The sequence below is a fragment of the Narcine bancroftii genome, chromosome 1 (genome assembly GCF_036971445.1).
Source record: "Narcine bancroftii isolate sNarBan1 chromosome 1, sNarBan1.hap1, whole genome shotgun sequence".
In the NCBI taxonomy this organism is placed as follows: Eukaryota; Metazoa; Chordata; class Chondrichthyes; order Torpediniformes; family Narcinidae; genus Narcine; species Narcine bancroftii.
In genome coordinates this window covers 194,446,233-194,464,617 of record NC_091469.1, presented here as the reverse complement: position 1 = coordinate 194,464,617, position 18,385 = coordinate 194,446,233, and the positions used below count along the sequence as shown (strand labels likewise).

The window sequence follows — 18,385 nt, the reverse complement described above, 5'->3', positions numbered from 1 at the left end:
ATAAAGAAGCTTGCCTATAACTTTGTAACACAGACAGACGCACTTTTCCCTAACTTATGACTTCTTATGAGAAGTTTTGCCACTGTCCAGAATACTCTTGTTAATAACTCTTCACTAATAAATCTATCCTGGAGTGGTCCACAACATCCCTTCTCCTCAGCATTCCAGTATTCTCATTGCTCAGTATTCCCATCCTTCCTCATCTTTTCTGAACATCTTGTATTCAGAATATTTTAGGCTTTGTCTCCATTATTAGCACATCATTATTCCATTCACCTTCAGTTCTTTACTCTTTAATATCTTTTATATGTTTATATGCAAACATTTTAACCATAATATCTCAGCCTTGGCTCTTGTCATTACTTGCTCTGATATGTTCTATCTCCACTACTTTTGGATGTCTTTATTATTCTACTGTTAAATGCTGAAATTACAAACACCATGTTAAATATCACTTTAAAATTATCATGCAGAGAAGGCAAAGATTTATGGCAATTGACAAAAGTAAGAGATAACATTGTGGAAGAAGTTGGTGGGTTTTGACATTTTGTGCAGGAAAGAATGAATTGACATTTGGATACAGACTTCATAGGGAACTGAATAACTAGTTGGAGGGGGAAAAAGTATTTGGGAATGGAAGTGGAGGTTAGGAAATTACTCCCTTGCTCTGCAGAAGCCAACTTGGATTCAATAGACTAAGACCTCGAGCAATGTACCAGGCTGAGATTCCATGATTTGGGCTCCTGCAGCAGAAATGACAATATCCAAGGTGGATATTGGAGCAGTGTAAATCCTTCAAAATGATTGTTTTGTCACAGTGTCCGAAATAATGGATTTTGATCTTCTGAATAAATCTTTTCACCTTTCTCACTGAACCCAACCTTCTCTCAAGAGAACTAATCAGGAAATACTTCACACTGAGCTCTCTAAAACAATTAAATCATTTGTGGGCGGAGGAAAAATACTTTCTTTACTACTTTGTGGTCTATTTTGAAACATCACCTTAAGTAGCACCCAGAATAGAGCAACTAATGTTTCTTATTCCACATATGGTTGAACTTTAATAAAATTATACACTTCCATGTGTGATTGGTAAGAAACAAGCTATGAGCTCACAGTATATTGATACAGCAGTGATTCATGTTGTTATAGATCGATGTAGCTGTCACATTCATGGAAAATTTGACCCCTTTGCTGGTGTGAGAAAACAGTAAAGATTTCTTACACCAGACTTCACCACAAAGTAATCTTTAGATAATATCATTACTTTTGAAATAATTTAAAATTGAGGTTCCATTTTTTTGACATTTTCAACTCTTATTCTAGGGGGAAGATGGTCCGGAGGTACGAGGAGGTTCAGTAGATATCCTTATAGTGCATGCTACTGAGACAGATCGTAAAGGTAATTAAATATATATTATAGGAAATGCTCCCATAGAATTGAGATAATTTTAGTGTTTGTGATTCAGATTTTGACAGGAAAATTAATTATCTTTTGCTTTCTACTGTTGGAATATTGTACCCAATTTATAATTTGCCATTGAACTTCTCCATTTTGAAGGCAAAGTCGGTTTGTCTTTAATTGATCATTTTAATTAATTTTTAATGCTGCTTTAAATTTAATGTAATTTTCAAAATCCTTGCTGCCTGTTGTGTCCTTGCAATATGTTTGCTCAACTTATTACATTAAGAGGTATTGTTTTTCGGTCTACAACTTGACTTGGGCTGATGGATAAGGTCAAGATTTGATTAGAGTAAACTAAAGTTATCTAAAGGAAGTCAAACAGATTCCATAAAATTAGTACCATTCTTTGTTTGGCTAAAGGAACATATTTTGTGCTTTTCAAATTAATCATAATATTGAGGTATAGTGGATAATGTGAGGCTATTCAGCATTCAAAATCTGTTTGTTTAATCCATACCTCAATTTAGCTGTCTATCTTCCTTAGATTTAGTCCTTTACTGTGAGGCGTTCCTGACCACCTATCGAACATTCATTCCACCTGAGGACATCATCAAGAAACTGCACCATCGATATCCTTTTAATAATTTATGCAAGATTCCCATTTATAACCTATCATTAAAAGAACAATAATGTAAAGCCTCACTGAGATGCTTCCAGGAAAGATGTTACTATAAAGAAGCTTACCTATAACTTTGTAACACAGACAGACGCACTTTTCCCTAACTTATGACCACTTATGAGAAGTTTTGCCACTGTCCAGACACTTTCAAAAAACGGGTGAGCAAGAATACATTCTTCGTTCTGGTACGCGTGGTGGATGAACTCTGGTGAGTAATATTGGCAATTGCTATGTATGAAGGTGATTCCTATTTTTCTCTAGCATGTTACGGAACATCAAAGTATTGTTTGTCTACAAAGCCCCCATCAGCCCTATGCTTATCAATTTTTATTAGCTTGTAGGTTTAGTGATTTCAGAAGAATTTAAATGTCTTATCTTTGTTTATAATTCTAACAATGCCTTCGTCCTCCCTGCATCTAACTCCTGGCATTGCTACAACCTTCTGAAATACGTATACTCCTTCAAATCAGGCTCCTATGCACTCCCCAGTTTTAATTACTCCCTTGACACAACTGCTGCTCCCTTGAAAGCATCCACCTGTCTGGAAACTTCCTTTTTTAAGATGCTGCTTTAATCTTTTCCCATAATATATTCTTGTGTGGCTTTCTATTGCATTTTGTTTAATTAAAGCACCCTCATAGGGATGTTTCACTATATTAATAGTAATTATCGATCAGCTAATGAACTACATTTGAAATGTAATCAGTAATTATAATGCTGGAAGTACTTGAGTTAGTTGGGAAATCAGTTCTAAAACCAGACTCTTGAATGCCATGAAAATTACAGATCGTTGTGTTGCAAGCGTTAAATAATACTAATTGCCTTGACTTACGGCTGCCTTCAGAGCATTAGCATAAATGACTGGTAGCTAGTGACGTAGGTTAGAATATGTAATATGCAAGTCACGTATGTGCCCTTTTTGATAGCTTTTTTAATAGCTCTTTTGTCTTTTACATATTTTTATTTTATAGTTTATAATTATTTTAAAGCATGGTAAATATTAAAAATCTGCACTATGGATCTAGAAGTGCTGTCTTTTATGCTATACGTTACATGTTATCTGATCAATTCAATTTTGTTTCTTTTTCCAGTCTGGTAGAGCTATCAGATGACATCCTGAAGTTGCTAATGGAACTTGTGTTCCGTTTAGTGTGTAGTGGTGAGCTGAGTCTGGCCCGGGTTCTAAGAAAGAATATTCTGGATAAAGTGGATCAAAAGAAGACTGTGAAATATGCTGGTTTGATGAAGCCATTGGCTGCACGTGGGGTAGCGGCAAGGTACAGGTTCTATTTTGTTTTATTTTGGACTGTACATACTCGTGTGTAAAAGTAAACCCCCCCCCCCCCCCCCCCCCAAATTGTGTATTTTCAGTATATCCCGTGTAAAAGTCGACCCCACTAGTTTTTGGGCTCAACCACTTGCCCCTCTGAGTTACCGATGCCCCGACCGCAGCTCCTCGCCTCAGCCACTCATCCATCTGAGATCCCAACAGCCCGACTGCCTGCCCACCAGAGCTTCCGATGCCCCGACTGTAGATCATCAACTCAGCCACCCACCCAAATTGATGGAAATGGGTAATCGCTGTTAGTTTTAGGTCCTTGGGTGAATTTGTGGTGTGAATTGCAATCTTTCCTGTAACACTTTCAGTGCTGTCTTTTTTTTCCCTGCAGGCCTGGAACCCTTCATGACTTTCACAGTCATGAGATTGCTGAACAGTTGACACTGCTAGATGCAGAGCTGTTTTACAAAATTGAGGTAATGATCTTCCAGAATAACCTGCACATTGTGCAGGTTATTACATTTTCATGAACTACACTGACATTAGGTTGGCTGTCAAGTTGAAACACAGTCTTATCTATCTGAATTATTGAAAAAAATGTGGACCAGTTGAAAATTGAATATTAGAGGATTGTGTTGAGAAAAATAATTATTTGACCAATCGTGTCTGATCCAATTTAAAAGAGAGCTGTCCAACCACTCAGTTGAAGCCTAAAGCTCCTCGAGCATACATGACTTTTTTTGTGTCAGGGTTTCTACGTCTACCACTTTTTAAGGAAGTGGAATCTAACCCCCTGCTAATGTATTTCCTATAAAGTTGATGATTATCATAGTTATTGCATTCCCTTCTTGGCTCTATCCTATTTACTGTGTATAGACCCCTCAAGATTTTATAGACATAATTAATGTCTCCCTCAGTCTCATCTGCTTCACAGAAAGCCAATTAAGTATATACAATCTATCATATCTTAAAACATTATCAGTCACGACCATGTCTGCACCTTCTCATTGCAGTTGCACCTTCCTTGTAATGTGATGACACTTTGCTCAAGCAACAGTTTTGCTGCACTTGGATCCATACATCAGCTTGTAAGGCAAAACACATGTCCTCTGTCTTTCTAGAGTGACTTCCAAATAATGTGTATTTCAATGCCATTTTACATCTTCCAAATGCATATCTTTCTCCAGATTGAATCCCTTTTGCACATCTATTCAATTGAACAAGAATCTATATCTTGATTTCCTCCTCAAGGTCAATCCTATATCTAAATCTTGAATCAATTTCAAGCTGTATTATGCTCCTTACATGTTCATTAATATATACTACAGAGAGCAAGGACTGAGGACGAAGCCCAGAGGAATCCCACTGGTAACTCAATAGCATTAGATTAATGTAAATGGACAATGTGTATTTGCATATTGGGGAAAACTGAGAATTGAGTAGAAGTCTTGGTATTGAGATTTGTAGTATAAATAATTGACTGGAGCAGTCACTGTCATGGTAATAGAGCATGGAATAGGCCCTTAGGCCCAACTTGTCCTGGCTGACCTAGTTGATATTATGGGCTAGTCTCATTTTGCCTGCGTTTTGTCCATGCTCTTCTAACCCTTGCTCGCTCTATATCTGTTGAAATGCCATTTTGGCGTTACAATTGCACTGGCTTCCTTTAACAGCTTATTCGAAATATGGACAACCATATGTTTAAAGGATGTCAAACCATTCTCCAAGAAGGAATGCTGATTATAAAATGAGTTTGTCCACAAATCAATCCTTGAGATTCTATTCTCCAAGTTAATGGCTAGAGTGTTGTAAAATTAAATTCTTTTAATGATTCCTTTGTCCTGGAGTTTACATTCTAATCCAAGCTGTATAATGTTAGACTCGCAAACTTGTCTCTGTTTTATCACATCACTTGATGACAGATCCCTGAGGTTTTACTCTGGGCCAAAGAACAGAATGAAGAGAAGAGTCCAAACCTAACACAGTTTACAGAGCACTTCAACAATATGTCCTATTGGTGAGCATTAAGCAATGTTTCTCAGCTCTTCTATATAAAAATGGGTTAAGATAAGAAGAGCCAAATTCTGTGGTAAAATACCTAAACAGTCTTGATGTCTGTGATGAGATGGAATAAAAGAGGCAGTGCAAGATTGGGAATAAGTTCTGCTAATGAATGCCATAACAGGAATGTGTGTAGTAGCTTCTAGAAATGGGATTAACGATGGCCTGGAAAACATTGATGGCTCAGTGTTTGATGAAGGGATCATAAAGCAAGGGGAGGTTTGAGGAAGTTTTGAACCGCTGGCTTCTAGTTTGGTAAAAGTTAGTCTACCAAGCAATGATCCCTCTAATCTTTAGTCGTCAGTGTGCACAAAAATCTTAAGTTGGCAAATTTTTTTCCTGTGACAAAAGTAAGTGTGCATGGAATGCTTGTGCAAATGTAAACTTTAAATTGTTTCAAGATCATTTTGGCACAGCCTATCTCTAATGGCTGATAAAAATGCATTGGCATGTTTTAATATCATACAGGTATGATGGCATTCTATGAAGTAATGCATTTAGTTAAGATTTTATTCTATATTTTGAACTACTTATGATTGTTCCATTAAATAAAACATCAAATTGAGTAAGTATTATTAATTTATTTTGGCTTCTTCGCCTTTTGTGCGCACGTTAATTTCCTTTGTGTGCTGGTAGCAAAGGGTTTGTGCCCGCACACAGCTTAGAGAAAAATGGTGCTAACAAGCTCGGCAACAGGTTTAATTTCTTTTTCAAGGTTGGATTGGAGAGAATGAAATGCTGAAGATGGCAAAGGAACTGAAATGTTTCATATGAGGCAGTAGTTTCCAATAAAAAGGTGGTGAGAGAAAGGAAATCAGGTTTTAGGTGGAGAGATGGGGGTTAGAAGGCTGCTTTTAACCAGGAAGCAGGAACAAAAAAGGAGTGAGTTAGATTTCAACATCATGTCAAGCTGTATGCATTAATATTATGAAGGATCAAAGAGGGAATAATTGGAAAGTACAGTGAAATTGATCAAAGAGCACACCAGTGTTATTGAGACCAAGACTGAACACTTTTAAAAAGCTAATGTTGGACACAGGGTAATATTTGTAAGATTCCAGATCTGAGAATTTTACAGTGGGAATAAAGTAAAAAGAGTAAGGATAAGTTTGACTGATCAGAGCCAACTGGATTCATATATCAAAACACAAAAGAAGGTTATGATGATTTGCTTGCAGTGCTGTCGCTCCTCTCAGGGAATTTATCTGCTCTAGATTTTTGTTGCTTTTAGCAGTATGTTTAAGATCGAGATTTCATTTTGTGCTGGTGCTGGCATTGTTTCTTAGAAGTAATTACACCAGCCCATCATACCCATTTTTTGTTTACTTCCTATTTTGTGTTGAATGTGTGAACTCCCCAAGAGACTTGAACAAACATAAAGCAAAGTTTTCATATTAAATTCTTTGGTCTTTCAGGGTCAGGTCAATAATTATTCAACAGGAAAAGGCACAAGATCGAGAGCGATTACTGCTCAAATTCATCAAGATTATGAAGGTTTGTAAACTGATATTCATTGTGACATTTCACTTGTGTCACAATTCTAAGCAATGTAAGATTTGCTAATGGATCAATACAATTAATAACATTTCTGGCTCCTTGGATGATCTGACTGGACAAATGTATGATTGTGTGTAGCAAAAATCTCACAAAAGTGTCTATTGAACTCTGTATCTTTGAAATCTTGCAGTCCATGCTGAAATTCAAACTTTTTCTCTCTCATTTTTAGCACTTACGCAAACTGAATAATTTTAATTCATACCTGGCTATATTGTCTGCATTAGACTCGGCACCTATCCGAAGGTTAGAATGGCAGAAGCAGACTTCAGAGGTAAACATGATTCTTTCAATTAATTCATTTTCACAATATCTAGCCTTCAATCCCTGACGTGATTAGAAAAACTTATCCACAGATTGGTGCAAAATACCTTCAGTGCATCAAAAGCTAGATTTAAGGTGAATGTCACCCCAGTTTTATGGGGTTCCTGTAACAACATGCCCATATGACATTCTGAAGATGAGTAACTTTGTGTATATTTCGATGTAAAATGTATGTTTATAAACAAACTTGGAAATGAGTGGTTTGAATAATATACTAATTACAAAATTCAACAAGATATTTGATACAATTGGACTGCTTACCTGCAGAATTGGATTTGATGTGTGTGATTTGTGCGGTTAGCATAGCGGTTAGCGCAGTGCCCTTACAGCGCCAGCAATTGGGACCAGGGTTCTAATTGCTGTAAGGAGTTTGTATGTTCTCCCCATGTCTGCATGGGGTTTTTCCGGGGGCTCTGGTTTCCTCCCACCGTTCAAAACTTACCGGGGATGTAAGTTAATTAGGTGGCATGTGCTCGGGGGTAATTAGTCAATATTGTCATTGTAGAGTGTGAATAAATCCTTTTCTGTACCTGTGTCCTTGAAATTGAAGAACAAAGTACCAGGGAGGTTATTTAACAGCAAGAGTTGAACTTGACCTTGGAACAGCATTTTTTAACTAAATGTAGTAAATTGCCTGGAATGGCAATGTGTTGCTGTTGGGAATGTGCTTCTGTTTTCACAGTTGGATTTCATTATCCACTCTTTTGAAGTAAATAGTAAGCCATGAATATTGGAATTCAGTGTTAAAAAGATACAATGATAGCCATTCTGAATTTGAAAGATAGTATTATTTGGTTTTGCTTTTCAAATAAAAACTTCAGAACTTTAATGTCCATGGAATCTTTGCTTTAGCTGATCACAACACTATTTTCATTTTATTGGCATTAAGTCGGCAAAATGGAAAATGGGACCAAACTCTGTATCAAAGTGTACTCCTTTAAATATAAGGTCTGTAACCAGACAGTTGGTACTATTCCAATGAAGGATTTCCAAATGGAAATATTAACTCTATGGTGGCCTGCAATTGCGGAGTTCGGGCCGGCACATCATGCGGCAGCAGACACGGACAGAGATCGCTAAAGCAACTCCCAGGACAACAAACCAGCGGGGGAAGAAGCTGGGGCAGCATCAGACTTTTCTTTGGCTTGGCTTCGCGGACGAAGATTTATGGAGGGGATAAAAGTCCACGTCAGCTGCAGGCTCGTTTGTGGCTGACAAGTCCGATGCGGGACAGGCAGACACGGTTGCAGCGGCTGCAGGGGAAAATTGGTTGGTTGGGGTTGGGTGTTGGGTTTTTCCTCCTTTGCCTTTTGTCACCTCACAGCATCAGACCAACAGCCCTAAAATGGCATTGGTCAAGCTGCCCAGCTAACTCAGCAGAAACAGGCTGGGGAAGAAGCGCATTCATGTGCATGGATGTTCCTGCCCTCTATTGTTATTCATATGGTTGACTCAGTCAATCAGCAAAACGGCGGGAACTTGAACAGTATAAAAGCAGCCTTACCAGCCCAAATAAAGGAGTGAGCTTAACCTGCCACACACTGTGTCTCTTTCCATGCACACTGCCCAATTCACTGAATGTTTGTCATAGAGCCCGGGAATTAAATCAAATTTAGGAAGATCTAATTGAGAAAGTAATTCCAAAAGACATGGAAATAGTTGCAGAGTATAGTTTAGGTTATGTGGATGGCCTTCCCAACACAATAAATTTCTTCACACCAGGTTGTAAATCTTTGGAATTCTCTATGTCCAGGATGTTCAGTAAATTCAAAGCTGAGATTGATAGATTTCTTAATGCTAAAATAAGCGAGATACTGAGATTGCACACCATAATGGGTTTAGGGAAAAATATCTGCCATGATCTTGTTGAATGAAGCTCTTTGGCCTCATGACTTGTGTTCTTTTGAAACCATCTTTTTTTAAACAGAAGATGAAGGTCTTAAGTTCAAGTTTATTGTCATGTGTACTGAGATACAGTGAGAAAGTTTGTTTTAGGTACAATCCAGCAAATTAACACAAATGGGTCTTTGCTAGTTCTGACAGTCGGTCAGAAACCCAAAATGTGGATTGTTCCTCTTACCTCAGTTGCTGCCTTACCTGTTTTTCCCAGTGTTTTCTGTTTTCATTATAGCAAGTGAATATACTGTCGACTACATAAATTTGATAAAGTGAGTACTGAAATATTGAGGTAAAACACAGGATTCTGTTGACACCGTGGTTGTGAAAAACATAAATGCTGGAGAAACTCAGCAGGTCAAACGGTGCCTTTATGTAGCAAAATACATCACCAACGTTTCGAACAAGGCACATAAAGTGCTACATAAAGGCACTCTTTGACCTGCTGAGTTTCTCAGCATTTGTGTGTTTTTTCACTGAAATATTGAACTTTGTTTTCCCTCCATAGTACTAAGTCAGGCACATAAGCACATTGCTCTGCCAAATGTCTTGAATAAAGACAGTAAGTAACTGGTGACAAACTTTCGTACACTGCTTTGACTTGTAATCTCCAGCATCAAGGTGTTTCTGTATTACAGGCATAGATCCTACAATCGTGGTGTAAGCAGATACTTGCCTTATGTCTGATTTTTTATTTTTTTTAAAAAACAACTGACAAAAGCACACCAAGACAGTGTTCCCCAGTGTTTGCCAAACATGACTAGTCTACAGAGATGACAAAATTTATTAAGTCTTTACTCAATAGATTAGAGAAAGAAGATTAGTAGGGGGAAGGCAAATTTTGAGATAGTGACAATGAATTTTTTTCTAACATGAGGGAAATTGATTATGAGGGGAATCAGTTGAGCATTTTCTTTGTACCTCTTTCTGTCGCACAAGTAGCTCATTTACGCTCTCCAGCAATTGCTGTACCAAATAGCTGGCAAAAAAAAATCAATTAAATAAATAGTTTGCATGAATAAGACTGGGCGGATGGACCCCGCAGGGGATTGCTGAGACTTTGTTGGTCACATAAGCTTCCCCTCTGAACTAGCAATGCCCCACAATGTACACTCATTCTTTTCACTGTTGCCACTTGTGTGGAGGTAAGCCAGATTGTCAGCGCAATGAAGGTGCATTGAGGGCCTGACCGGGACACTTGTGTGGCAGTGAATTGGGTTGCCTGATGAATATAGGAGCAAACATGCAGCACAGAGCACCCCGATCATACCCCACCCACAGCATCTTTATGAATAAAGTTGTATTGCAATGAAATGGTGGCGCCCAGGATGAAGGGCTGGCTGATGCCGCTCCCTGCTGGAGCGACTCTCCCAAAATATCTCCCTATTCCTGCCTAATAAGAGGATTTATTTTTGTTCGAATTAAATATACTAGTAAGACTTTATCTGTAAACCTGGGGAACGGAGTAAATTATGGCGGTGGCATGGTTAATATAGTGACTGGCTCAACACTATTACAGCTCCAGCAACGGGATTCTAAATTAAAATTAAATTTTACTTGACAAATTAAACTATACAAAATTAAAGATTACAATACTGATTTTTTTTTTCAAATTGCATTTTGCACTGTCATGTTTTGGAATTCTGTTGTTTCAGACCTAATGGGGGGAGGGATGAAATGAGTAGGAATGATGAAAGGGGGAGGAATGGCATTGCTAGTCAGGGAAAGTATCTCAGCTGCATGAAGTCAAGACAGCCGGGTTGGAGGGGTGGGTGGGTTTGTCGACAGGGACCATTTGGTGGAGTTGAGGAATGGGAAAGGTGTGCCCTCACTGATAGTGTTGTATTATAAACCGGCCAAGGAGAGAAGATGCAGTACTTGATCTCCTATTAGGGAACAAGACAGGTCAGGTGACAGATGTATGTGTAGGCGAACATTTTGGGTCCAGTGACCATACTGTCATTAGTTTCAAGTTAATTATGGAAAAGGATAAGTCTGGTCCTCATATTGGGATTCTAAATTGGAGGAAAGCAAATTTTGTGGAAATGAGAAAGGAGCTGGGAAGACTATATTGGGATATGTTGTTTTCTGGCAAGGGTGTGTTAAGTAAATGGAAGGCCTTCAAAAGGTAAAATTTTGTGAGTGCAGAGTTTGCATGTTCCTGTTAGGATTAAAGACAAAGTTAACAAAAGTTAACATACATATAAGGAATCCTGGTTTTCAAGGGATATTGGTGATCTGGTTAAAAAGAGGGAGGCGTATAGCAAGGATTGGCAACAAGGAACTAATGAGGTACTTGAAGAGAACAGAAAATGCAAGAAAATACTCAAGAAGGAAATCAGGATGACAAAAAGAGGAAATGAGGTTGCTTTGGCAGATAACGTGAAGGTAAACCCAAAGAGGTTCTACAAGTATATTAAGAGTAAAAGGATAATAAGGGACAAAATTGGTCCTCTAGAGCAGGGGTGTCAAACTCAAATTCACGGAGGGCCAAAATTAAAAACTTGGACTAAGTCGAGGGCCGAACTAAATATTTATTGAAAATTTTCAACAACATCTGCATGTTTTCTCTTCTTTCAACATATGTAATGTTAAACTTTAGGATATAACTTTAGGAGGATAATGTTACAGGTCAGGAGTAGGTAGCTCAAGTTCACCCTTTGCTTGACCTGAGGGAAACATATTTGGTCCCTGTGGAGATGTTGTCACCATTCACAGGCTGTGTCCATTTTGGCCTGCATCAGGACTCAGCATTTCCTGCTCACTCCTCAGGCTCTAGGCGTCTATTCACCCTCGACCCACCATCCCTCTACCTGACCAGTCCTTTACCCAACCTCTACTCACCCCTCACTCCACTCGCTCTGCCTCTACCCACCCCATCCTATACACGCCCCTCTACTGCCTCTCCCCTCAACCTGTTCCTCCCTCTACCCGTCTCTCACCCTCTAATCACCCCTCCCCTACTCACCCTGCCCCTCCCCTTTTACCTCTTCCCTATCCACCCCTCCTTCTACTCATCCATCCCTCTAACTGGCCCTTGCACCACCATAGCTTCCCCTGCCCATTACTCCTCACCTGCACCCTCTGCCCACCCCTGCTTACCCACCCACTCAGGCCCACCGCGCTGCCGATCAGCCTTTGTGGACAGCCACCATCTCTCTCTTCACGTGCAGGGCCGAAGCAGCTGTCCCTGGGGTCCGCGCGGGTGCAAGCGCTGAAGGCTGTGGCGACCGGGAGAAGTGCGCTCGCGCTGTGGAAGGGGCTCGCGCTGCCCGGGGGCCGTGCGCAGCCTGCCATGTCCGTCGCGCCGACAGGAAATCACAGGCGCTCGCCCATCCACCGCACCGCTCGACAGGTGGGAGAAGTGACTGGTTGTGTGGGGAGCCTTCCAACTGGCTTGCCGGCTGATGACATCGACAGACTTCTCGTGTTACAATTTCTCGTGTTACAATGGGGAAGGATGTCCAATGAAGGGGGAGGATGGTGGGGGTGACATTACCAAATAACAGCATCGGCTCTCGCTGCAGGGCGGGCCACCTCTAATACATTTTTGAAATGATCTTGCGGGCCAAATATAATTATATCGCGGGTCAAATTTGGCCCGCGGGCCAGAGTTTGACGTGTGCTCTGGAGGATCAAAGTGGTCAACTGTGTGGATCCTCACGTAGTGGGGGAGATCTTAAACAGTTTTTTTTGCACCAGTATTTACTCAGGAAACTGGCAGAATGCATGAGGAAGGGAAACAAAGAGAAGTATCATGGAACATGGAGATTAAGGAGGAGCGAATAAAGGTAGATAAATTCCCCTGGGCTGGATATGATAGTTCCTTGGACCTTGAGGGAGACTAGTGTAGAAATTGCAGGGGCCCTGGCAAATATATTCAAAATGTCCTTAGCCACATGTGAGGTGCCAGAGGATTGGAGGGTGGCTGGTGTTGTCCCGTTGTTTAAAAAAGGCTCCAAAAATAAACCAGGTAATTATTGGCCGGTGAACCTGATATCAGTAGAGGGTAAATTATTGGAAGGAGTTCTGAGAATGAAACATAGGTGTGTGGAGAGCCATGGGCTGATCAAAGACAGTTAGCATGGCTTTGTGCATGGCAGGTCATGTTTAATGAATTTTGTAGAGTTTTTGGAGGAGATTACCAAGAAGGTAGATGAAGGAAAGGCTGTGGATGTTGGTCTACATGGACTTTAGTAAAGCCTTTGACAAAGGTCCCACATGGGAGGTTAGTTCAGAAGGTTAAAACCTAGGTATCCATGGAGAGGTTGTAAACTGGATTTGAAATCGGCTGTGTGGTAGAAAACAGTGATAGTGGATGATTGCTTCCACTATGACTAGTGGTATGCTTTAGGGGTCTGTGTTGGGACTATTATTGTTTGTTGTCTATGTCAATGATCTGGATGATAATGTGGGAAACTAGAGCAGCATGCTTGCTGATGACACTAAGATTGGAGGCATTGTGGTCAGTGAGGAAGATTTTCATAGCTTGTAAAGGGATCTGGACCTCTGGGAGAATGGGCCAAAAAAATTGCAGATAGCGTTTAATGCAGAGGTGTTGCATTTTGGAAGGGAAAACCAAGGTAGAGCATACACAGTAAATGGTAGGGCACTGAGGAGTGTAGAGGAGCAAAGAGATCTGGAAAACGGATACATTGCTCCCTGAAGGTGGTTTCACAGGTGGACAGGGTTGTAAAGAAAGCTTTTGGCGTCCAAACTTGGAATATTATGTGCAGTTCTGGGTGCCTAACTACAGAAAGGATTGAAAGAGTGCAGAGAAGATTTACTAGGATGTTGCCAGGTCTTCAAGAGTTGAGTTACAGGGAAAGAGTAAACAGGTTAGGACTTTATTCCTTGGAGTGAAGAGGAATGAAGGGAGATTTGATGAAGGTTTACAAGATTGAGAGGTACAGACAGAGTGGATGCGAGTAGGCTTTTTCCACTTGGGTTGGGGGAGATAAATATGAAAGGTCATAGTTTTAAGCTGAAAGGAGAAAGGTTTAAGGGAAAGTTCTTCACTCCAAGAATGGCGGGAATGTGGAATGAGCTGCCATCTGATGTGGTGAAGGCGGGCACGATCTTAAGTTTTAAGAATAAATTGGATTGATACATGGATGGGTGAGGTCTAGAGGGTTATCAAATGGAACCACAGGTCCCAGTGCTTGTTTCCCTCTTCAAATATTATGCATTTAGCATGATATATCTGAAATTCTACTAATACTGAATTCCAAAATGCATTTTTCTAATGGAAATTATGCTATTTGTTCTTGAATAAGTAAACTGCTACTTTCCATTTGGAAACACACTCTACAATTATTTTGAATTTACTCATAGAACTTGGGTTGTTCCCTTTTGTTCTGCTTTTCTGGAAAAGATAAAACAGCATTTCCAGGTTGGCTTTAGAATCTACTTACAGAGAGATAGTATTCAATTTATTTTCTTCAGAGTCCACTTTCCCTCATTCTGACTCTTTAATTCTGCATCCTTCTGCATTCATTTCATGAAAAAAATTGTTTGGATCGATCAGGTATCATTGAAAATTGCCAATTGTTCACAATTTTCTCTAATAGGCCTGAATGCTAATCTTTGAAACTCCCACATGAACTACAGATAGCATTATGCTCAAATCAGCGATTCAGTAATTCCATGATAATTTTTGCAATGTTCCTTCCATTTAATTTTACGATGAAGCAAATATTTTCTTTTCCAAATTGCCTTAGATTACTGATATTTGTGGTGTTGATGGACAAATTAAGCTGCTCTATTTAATTTCAGGGTCTGGCTGAGTACTGCACACTCATTGATAGCTCTTCATCATTTCGAGCGTATCGAGCTGCTTTGGCAGAGGTGGAACCACCTTGCATACCTTATCTGTAAGTATTATAAAGCTGTTGTTCTGAAGATTACCTTAAAATGATTGTTCTCAGAATCAGGTTTTTTAGTTCAAATACTGAATGTTCATACAGTAACATTTTGAGAAAAATCGCCAATGGAAATTACTTGTATAGCATATTAGGATAACATTCATGAAACCGAGGAGCATCATTAGTTAGAATTTAAAAAGGGGCGAGGCGACAGCTAGAAGGTGATTGGATGAAGAAGCTGAATGTCACTATATCAGTGAGGGACTGTGTAACAGAGTGGTCTGATTGAGAGTGGCAAGGCTTTGGCTCAACAGGCTTCAACGAGATCAGGTAAGAGGTGAGGAATAGTAGGAGTTGAAGTAAGAAAGGGCCATCCTTTTCAAGGAACAAAAAGGATTCAGCAGGTAGGCACAGGTAAGGGCAGATTTCATATCATATATTTTGTTCCTCTAGTCATAAACAGTGGGAATGGCAGCTAAGGCAGGGGAATGAACCTCTTGCACAATGTGGAAACCAGCAGTGTCCCTGACAACTTCATCTGTGAGAAGTGCATTCAGCTGTAGTTCCTGACAAGCCAAGTTAAGGAATTGGATGAACTCCGGATCATTTGGGAGGCAGAGGGGTTGATAAACAGGAGTTACAGGGACACTAGTACATCTAGGAGGCAGGAGAAGGGTAGATGGGTGACAGTCAGGAGAGGGAAAGGGAACAGGCGGGTAGTGCAGGCACCCCTGTGACCGTTGTCCTCAATAACAAGTATGCCATTTTGGATACTGTTGGGGGAATGGGACCTACCAGGCTCAAACCACACCGATCAGGTCTCTGCTCAGAGTCTGGTCCTGTGGATAAGAGGGAAAAGAAGGAGAAGAGACAAGCTGTAGTGATAGGGGATTCAATAGTTAGGGGGACAGATAAGAGGTTCTGTGATGCCTGGGTCCAAATGATCTCAGATCAAGTTCACAACATTCTCGAGGGAGGGCGAGCAACCAGATGTCGTGGCCCATGTAGGGATCAATGATGTGGGTAGGAAAGGTGAGGATGTCCTGCAAGTAGAGTTCGGAGAGTTAGGCGCTAGGATGAAAGACAGAAACTCCAGGCTTGTGATCTCAGGATTGTTGCCTGTTCCATGTGCTTGTGAGGTTAGAAATAGGAGGATAATGCAGCTTAACATGTGGCTAAAGACATGGTGTAGGAAGGAGGGCTTCAGGTTTCCGGATCATTGGGCTCTCTTCCAGGGAAGGTGGGACCTGTTTCAATGGGACAGTTTGCATCTGAAATGGAGTGGGACTAATATCCTCCTGGGAAGGTTTGCTACTGCTACTCCAGTGTGTTTAAACTAGATTTGCAGGGGGATGGGAACCAGAGTGCCAGAGGAGTGGAAAGATGATGTAAAAATTGCATGCACTGTTAGAAGTCAATGGATTGTATGTGGTGGAAATTTTCTAAAGTGAATCTATTTCAATGCAATGAGTATTGTAGGAAAGGCAGATGACCTTAGAGCATGAATTGGCACATGGAATTTTGACAACGTGGTCATTAGTGAAACTTGCATGCAGGAGGGACTGGTAGCTCAATGTTCCGGGCTTCTGTTGCTTTCGACGCAATAGAACGGGGGTTGAAAGGGGGAGGAATGGCATTGCTCATCAATGAAAAAATCACAAGTGTGCTCAGGCAGGACAGGACAGAGGGCTCAACTACTGAGGCAATATGGGGTGGAGCTGAGGAATGGGAAAGGTATGACCACACTCATGGGGTTGGACTATAGACTGCCTAATAGTCAACAAGAATTGGAGGAGCAAATCTGTAGAGAGACAGCAGACAGCTGCAGGAAACATAAGGTTGTGATAGTAGTAGATTTTATTTTTCCACATATTGCCAGGGACTCCCATGCTGTAAAAGGGTTGAATGTCACATGTGTTCAGGAAAGTTTTCTAAATCAATATATAGAGCTACTATATGCAGAGGCTCTGATAGCTCAGTGGTTAGAGCCCTGGTCTTGTAAACCAGGGTCGCGAGTTCATTCCTGGTTGGGGCCTCATTTATGTGAAGGACTCTGGACAAAGTGGCAACTCTCTGTCATCGTTATGGTCGACAAAAATTTTTTAATTCCTGTATGTTACATTCTAAATGCAGTATTACGTGACAATAATGGAACCTTTACCAACTGGAGCAAATGAAATACTGGATCTCTTTAGGGAATGAGATAGGATAGGTGACAGAAGTATGTGTCGAAGAATATTTAGGTCCAATGATCCTAATGCTATTAGTTTAAAGTTGATTATGGAGAAGGTTAGGTCTGGGCATTGGGTTGAGATTCTAACTTAGAGAAAATGAGAAAGGACCTAGAGTGTGTGGATTGGGATCAGTTGTTTTCAGGTAAGGATGTGTGAGGTAAGTGGATTTTTAAGAGTGCTGAGTTTGTATGTTCCTGTCAGGATTAAAGGCAAGGTTTAGCAGGCATAGGGAACCTTCATTTTTGGTTTGGAAGAAGAGAGAGGTGTATAGCAGGTGTAGGCAACATGGAGCAAATGAGGAGTATAAAAAAAATGCAAGAAAAACCTCAAGAAAGAAATCAGAAAAATAAAGGTTGCTTTGGCAGACAATGTAAAGGAAAATCCTAAGGGTTTCCACAGGTATATTAAGAGCAAAAGTAACAGGCAAAATTGGACCCTGAAGAGATCAGAGTGGTCGACTTTTATATGGAACTAAAAGAGATGGGGGAGATCTTAAACGTTTTTCATCAGTATTCACTCAGGAAACTGGCAGAGTGGTGGGGAGTAAGGAAAACAAGCAGTGAGGTCATGGAACCTATACAGATAAAGAGGATGGATGGACATAAGTCGCAAGTCAGGGAGTACCTGTAGGCAAAAAATTTCCACAACTTGATATTCATTTTTTTTCTATCTTTTTGCTAATTTTAAAATGCAAAATAGGAAAATTTGTCAGAATATTGGTTTTTTAACATGACTGGCCGGCTCTGAGTTGAGTGACCAACTTTTGTGCCATACGTATTTGTTTTCTTTCCTGTAACGCGTTCAAGGTAGCCAGTGCATGTTTCCATAGCTGTGCGTGTCTGCGATTTAATAACAGTGCGACAGAAACAATACAATCACTTATCCCATTTATCCTGCTGCTTTGACCTGATCAGAAATCTCCCAGATGCCTTTTCCATTTTTCGATCCATTAATCAGATAAAATTACCTTGTCGTTTGCTGGTGGGTTGCCAAAGAACATATTAAAGGGAGCTGAAGGAGAATAGATGATAGAAAAATGAGAAGTCCCAGGGGCCAGTATGGACTGAATAGCCTGCCTACTTTGTCGAC

At 40.3% G+C, this 18,385-nt stretch overlaps 1 protein-coding gene across 5 annotated transcripts in view; it reads left to right on the top strand.

The window, feature by feature from the left end:
• LOC138736679 (rap guanine nucleotide exchange factor 1-like) overlaps nucleotides 1–18,385 on the top strand; it is a 201,933-nt gene that overhangs the window by 168,202 nt on the left and 15,346 nt on the right. For all 5 annotated transcript variants that reach the window (XM_069886590.1, XM_069886581.1, XM_069886576.1 and 2 more), the window contains 9 exons: nucleotides 1,327–1,402; nucleotides 1,950–2,034; nucleotides 2,200–2,292; nucleotides 3,176–3,361; nucleotides 3,755–3,839; nucleotides 5,286–5,380; nucleotides 6,840–6,918; nucleotides 7,151–7,252; nucleotides 14,974–15,071. In XM_069886590.1, coding sequence (XP_069742691.1) covers nucleotides 1,327–1,402; nucleotides 1,950–2,034; nucleotides 2,200–2,292; nucleotides 3,176–3,361; nucleotides 3,755–3,839; nucleotides 5,286–5,380; nucleotides 6,840–6,918; nucleotides 7,151–7,252; nucleotides 14,974–15,071 — 899 coding nt within the window. The remainder of the gene's footprint in view (nucleotides 1–1,326; nucleotides 1,403–1,949; nucleotides 2,035–2,199; nucleotides 2,293–3,175; nucleotides 3,362–3,754; nucleotides 3,840–5,285; nucleotides 5,381–6,839; nucleotides 6,919–7,150; nucleotides 7,253–14,973; nucleotides 15,072–18,385) is intronic.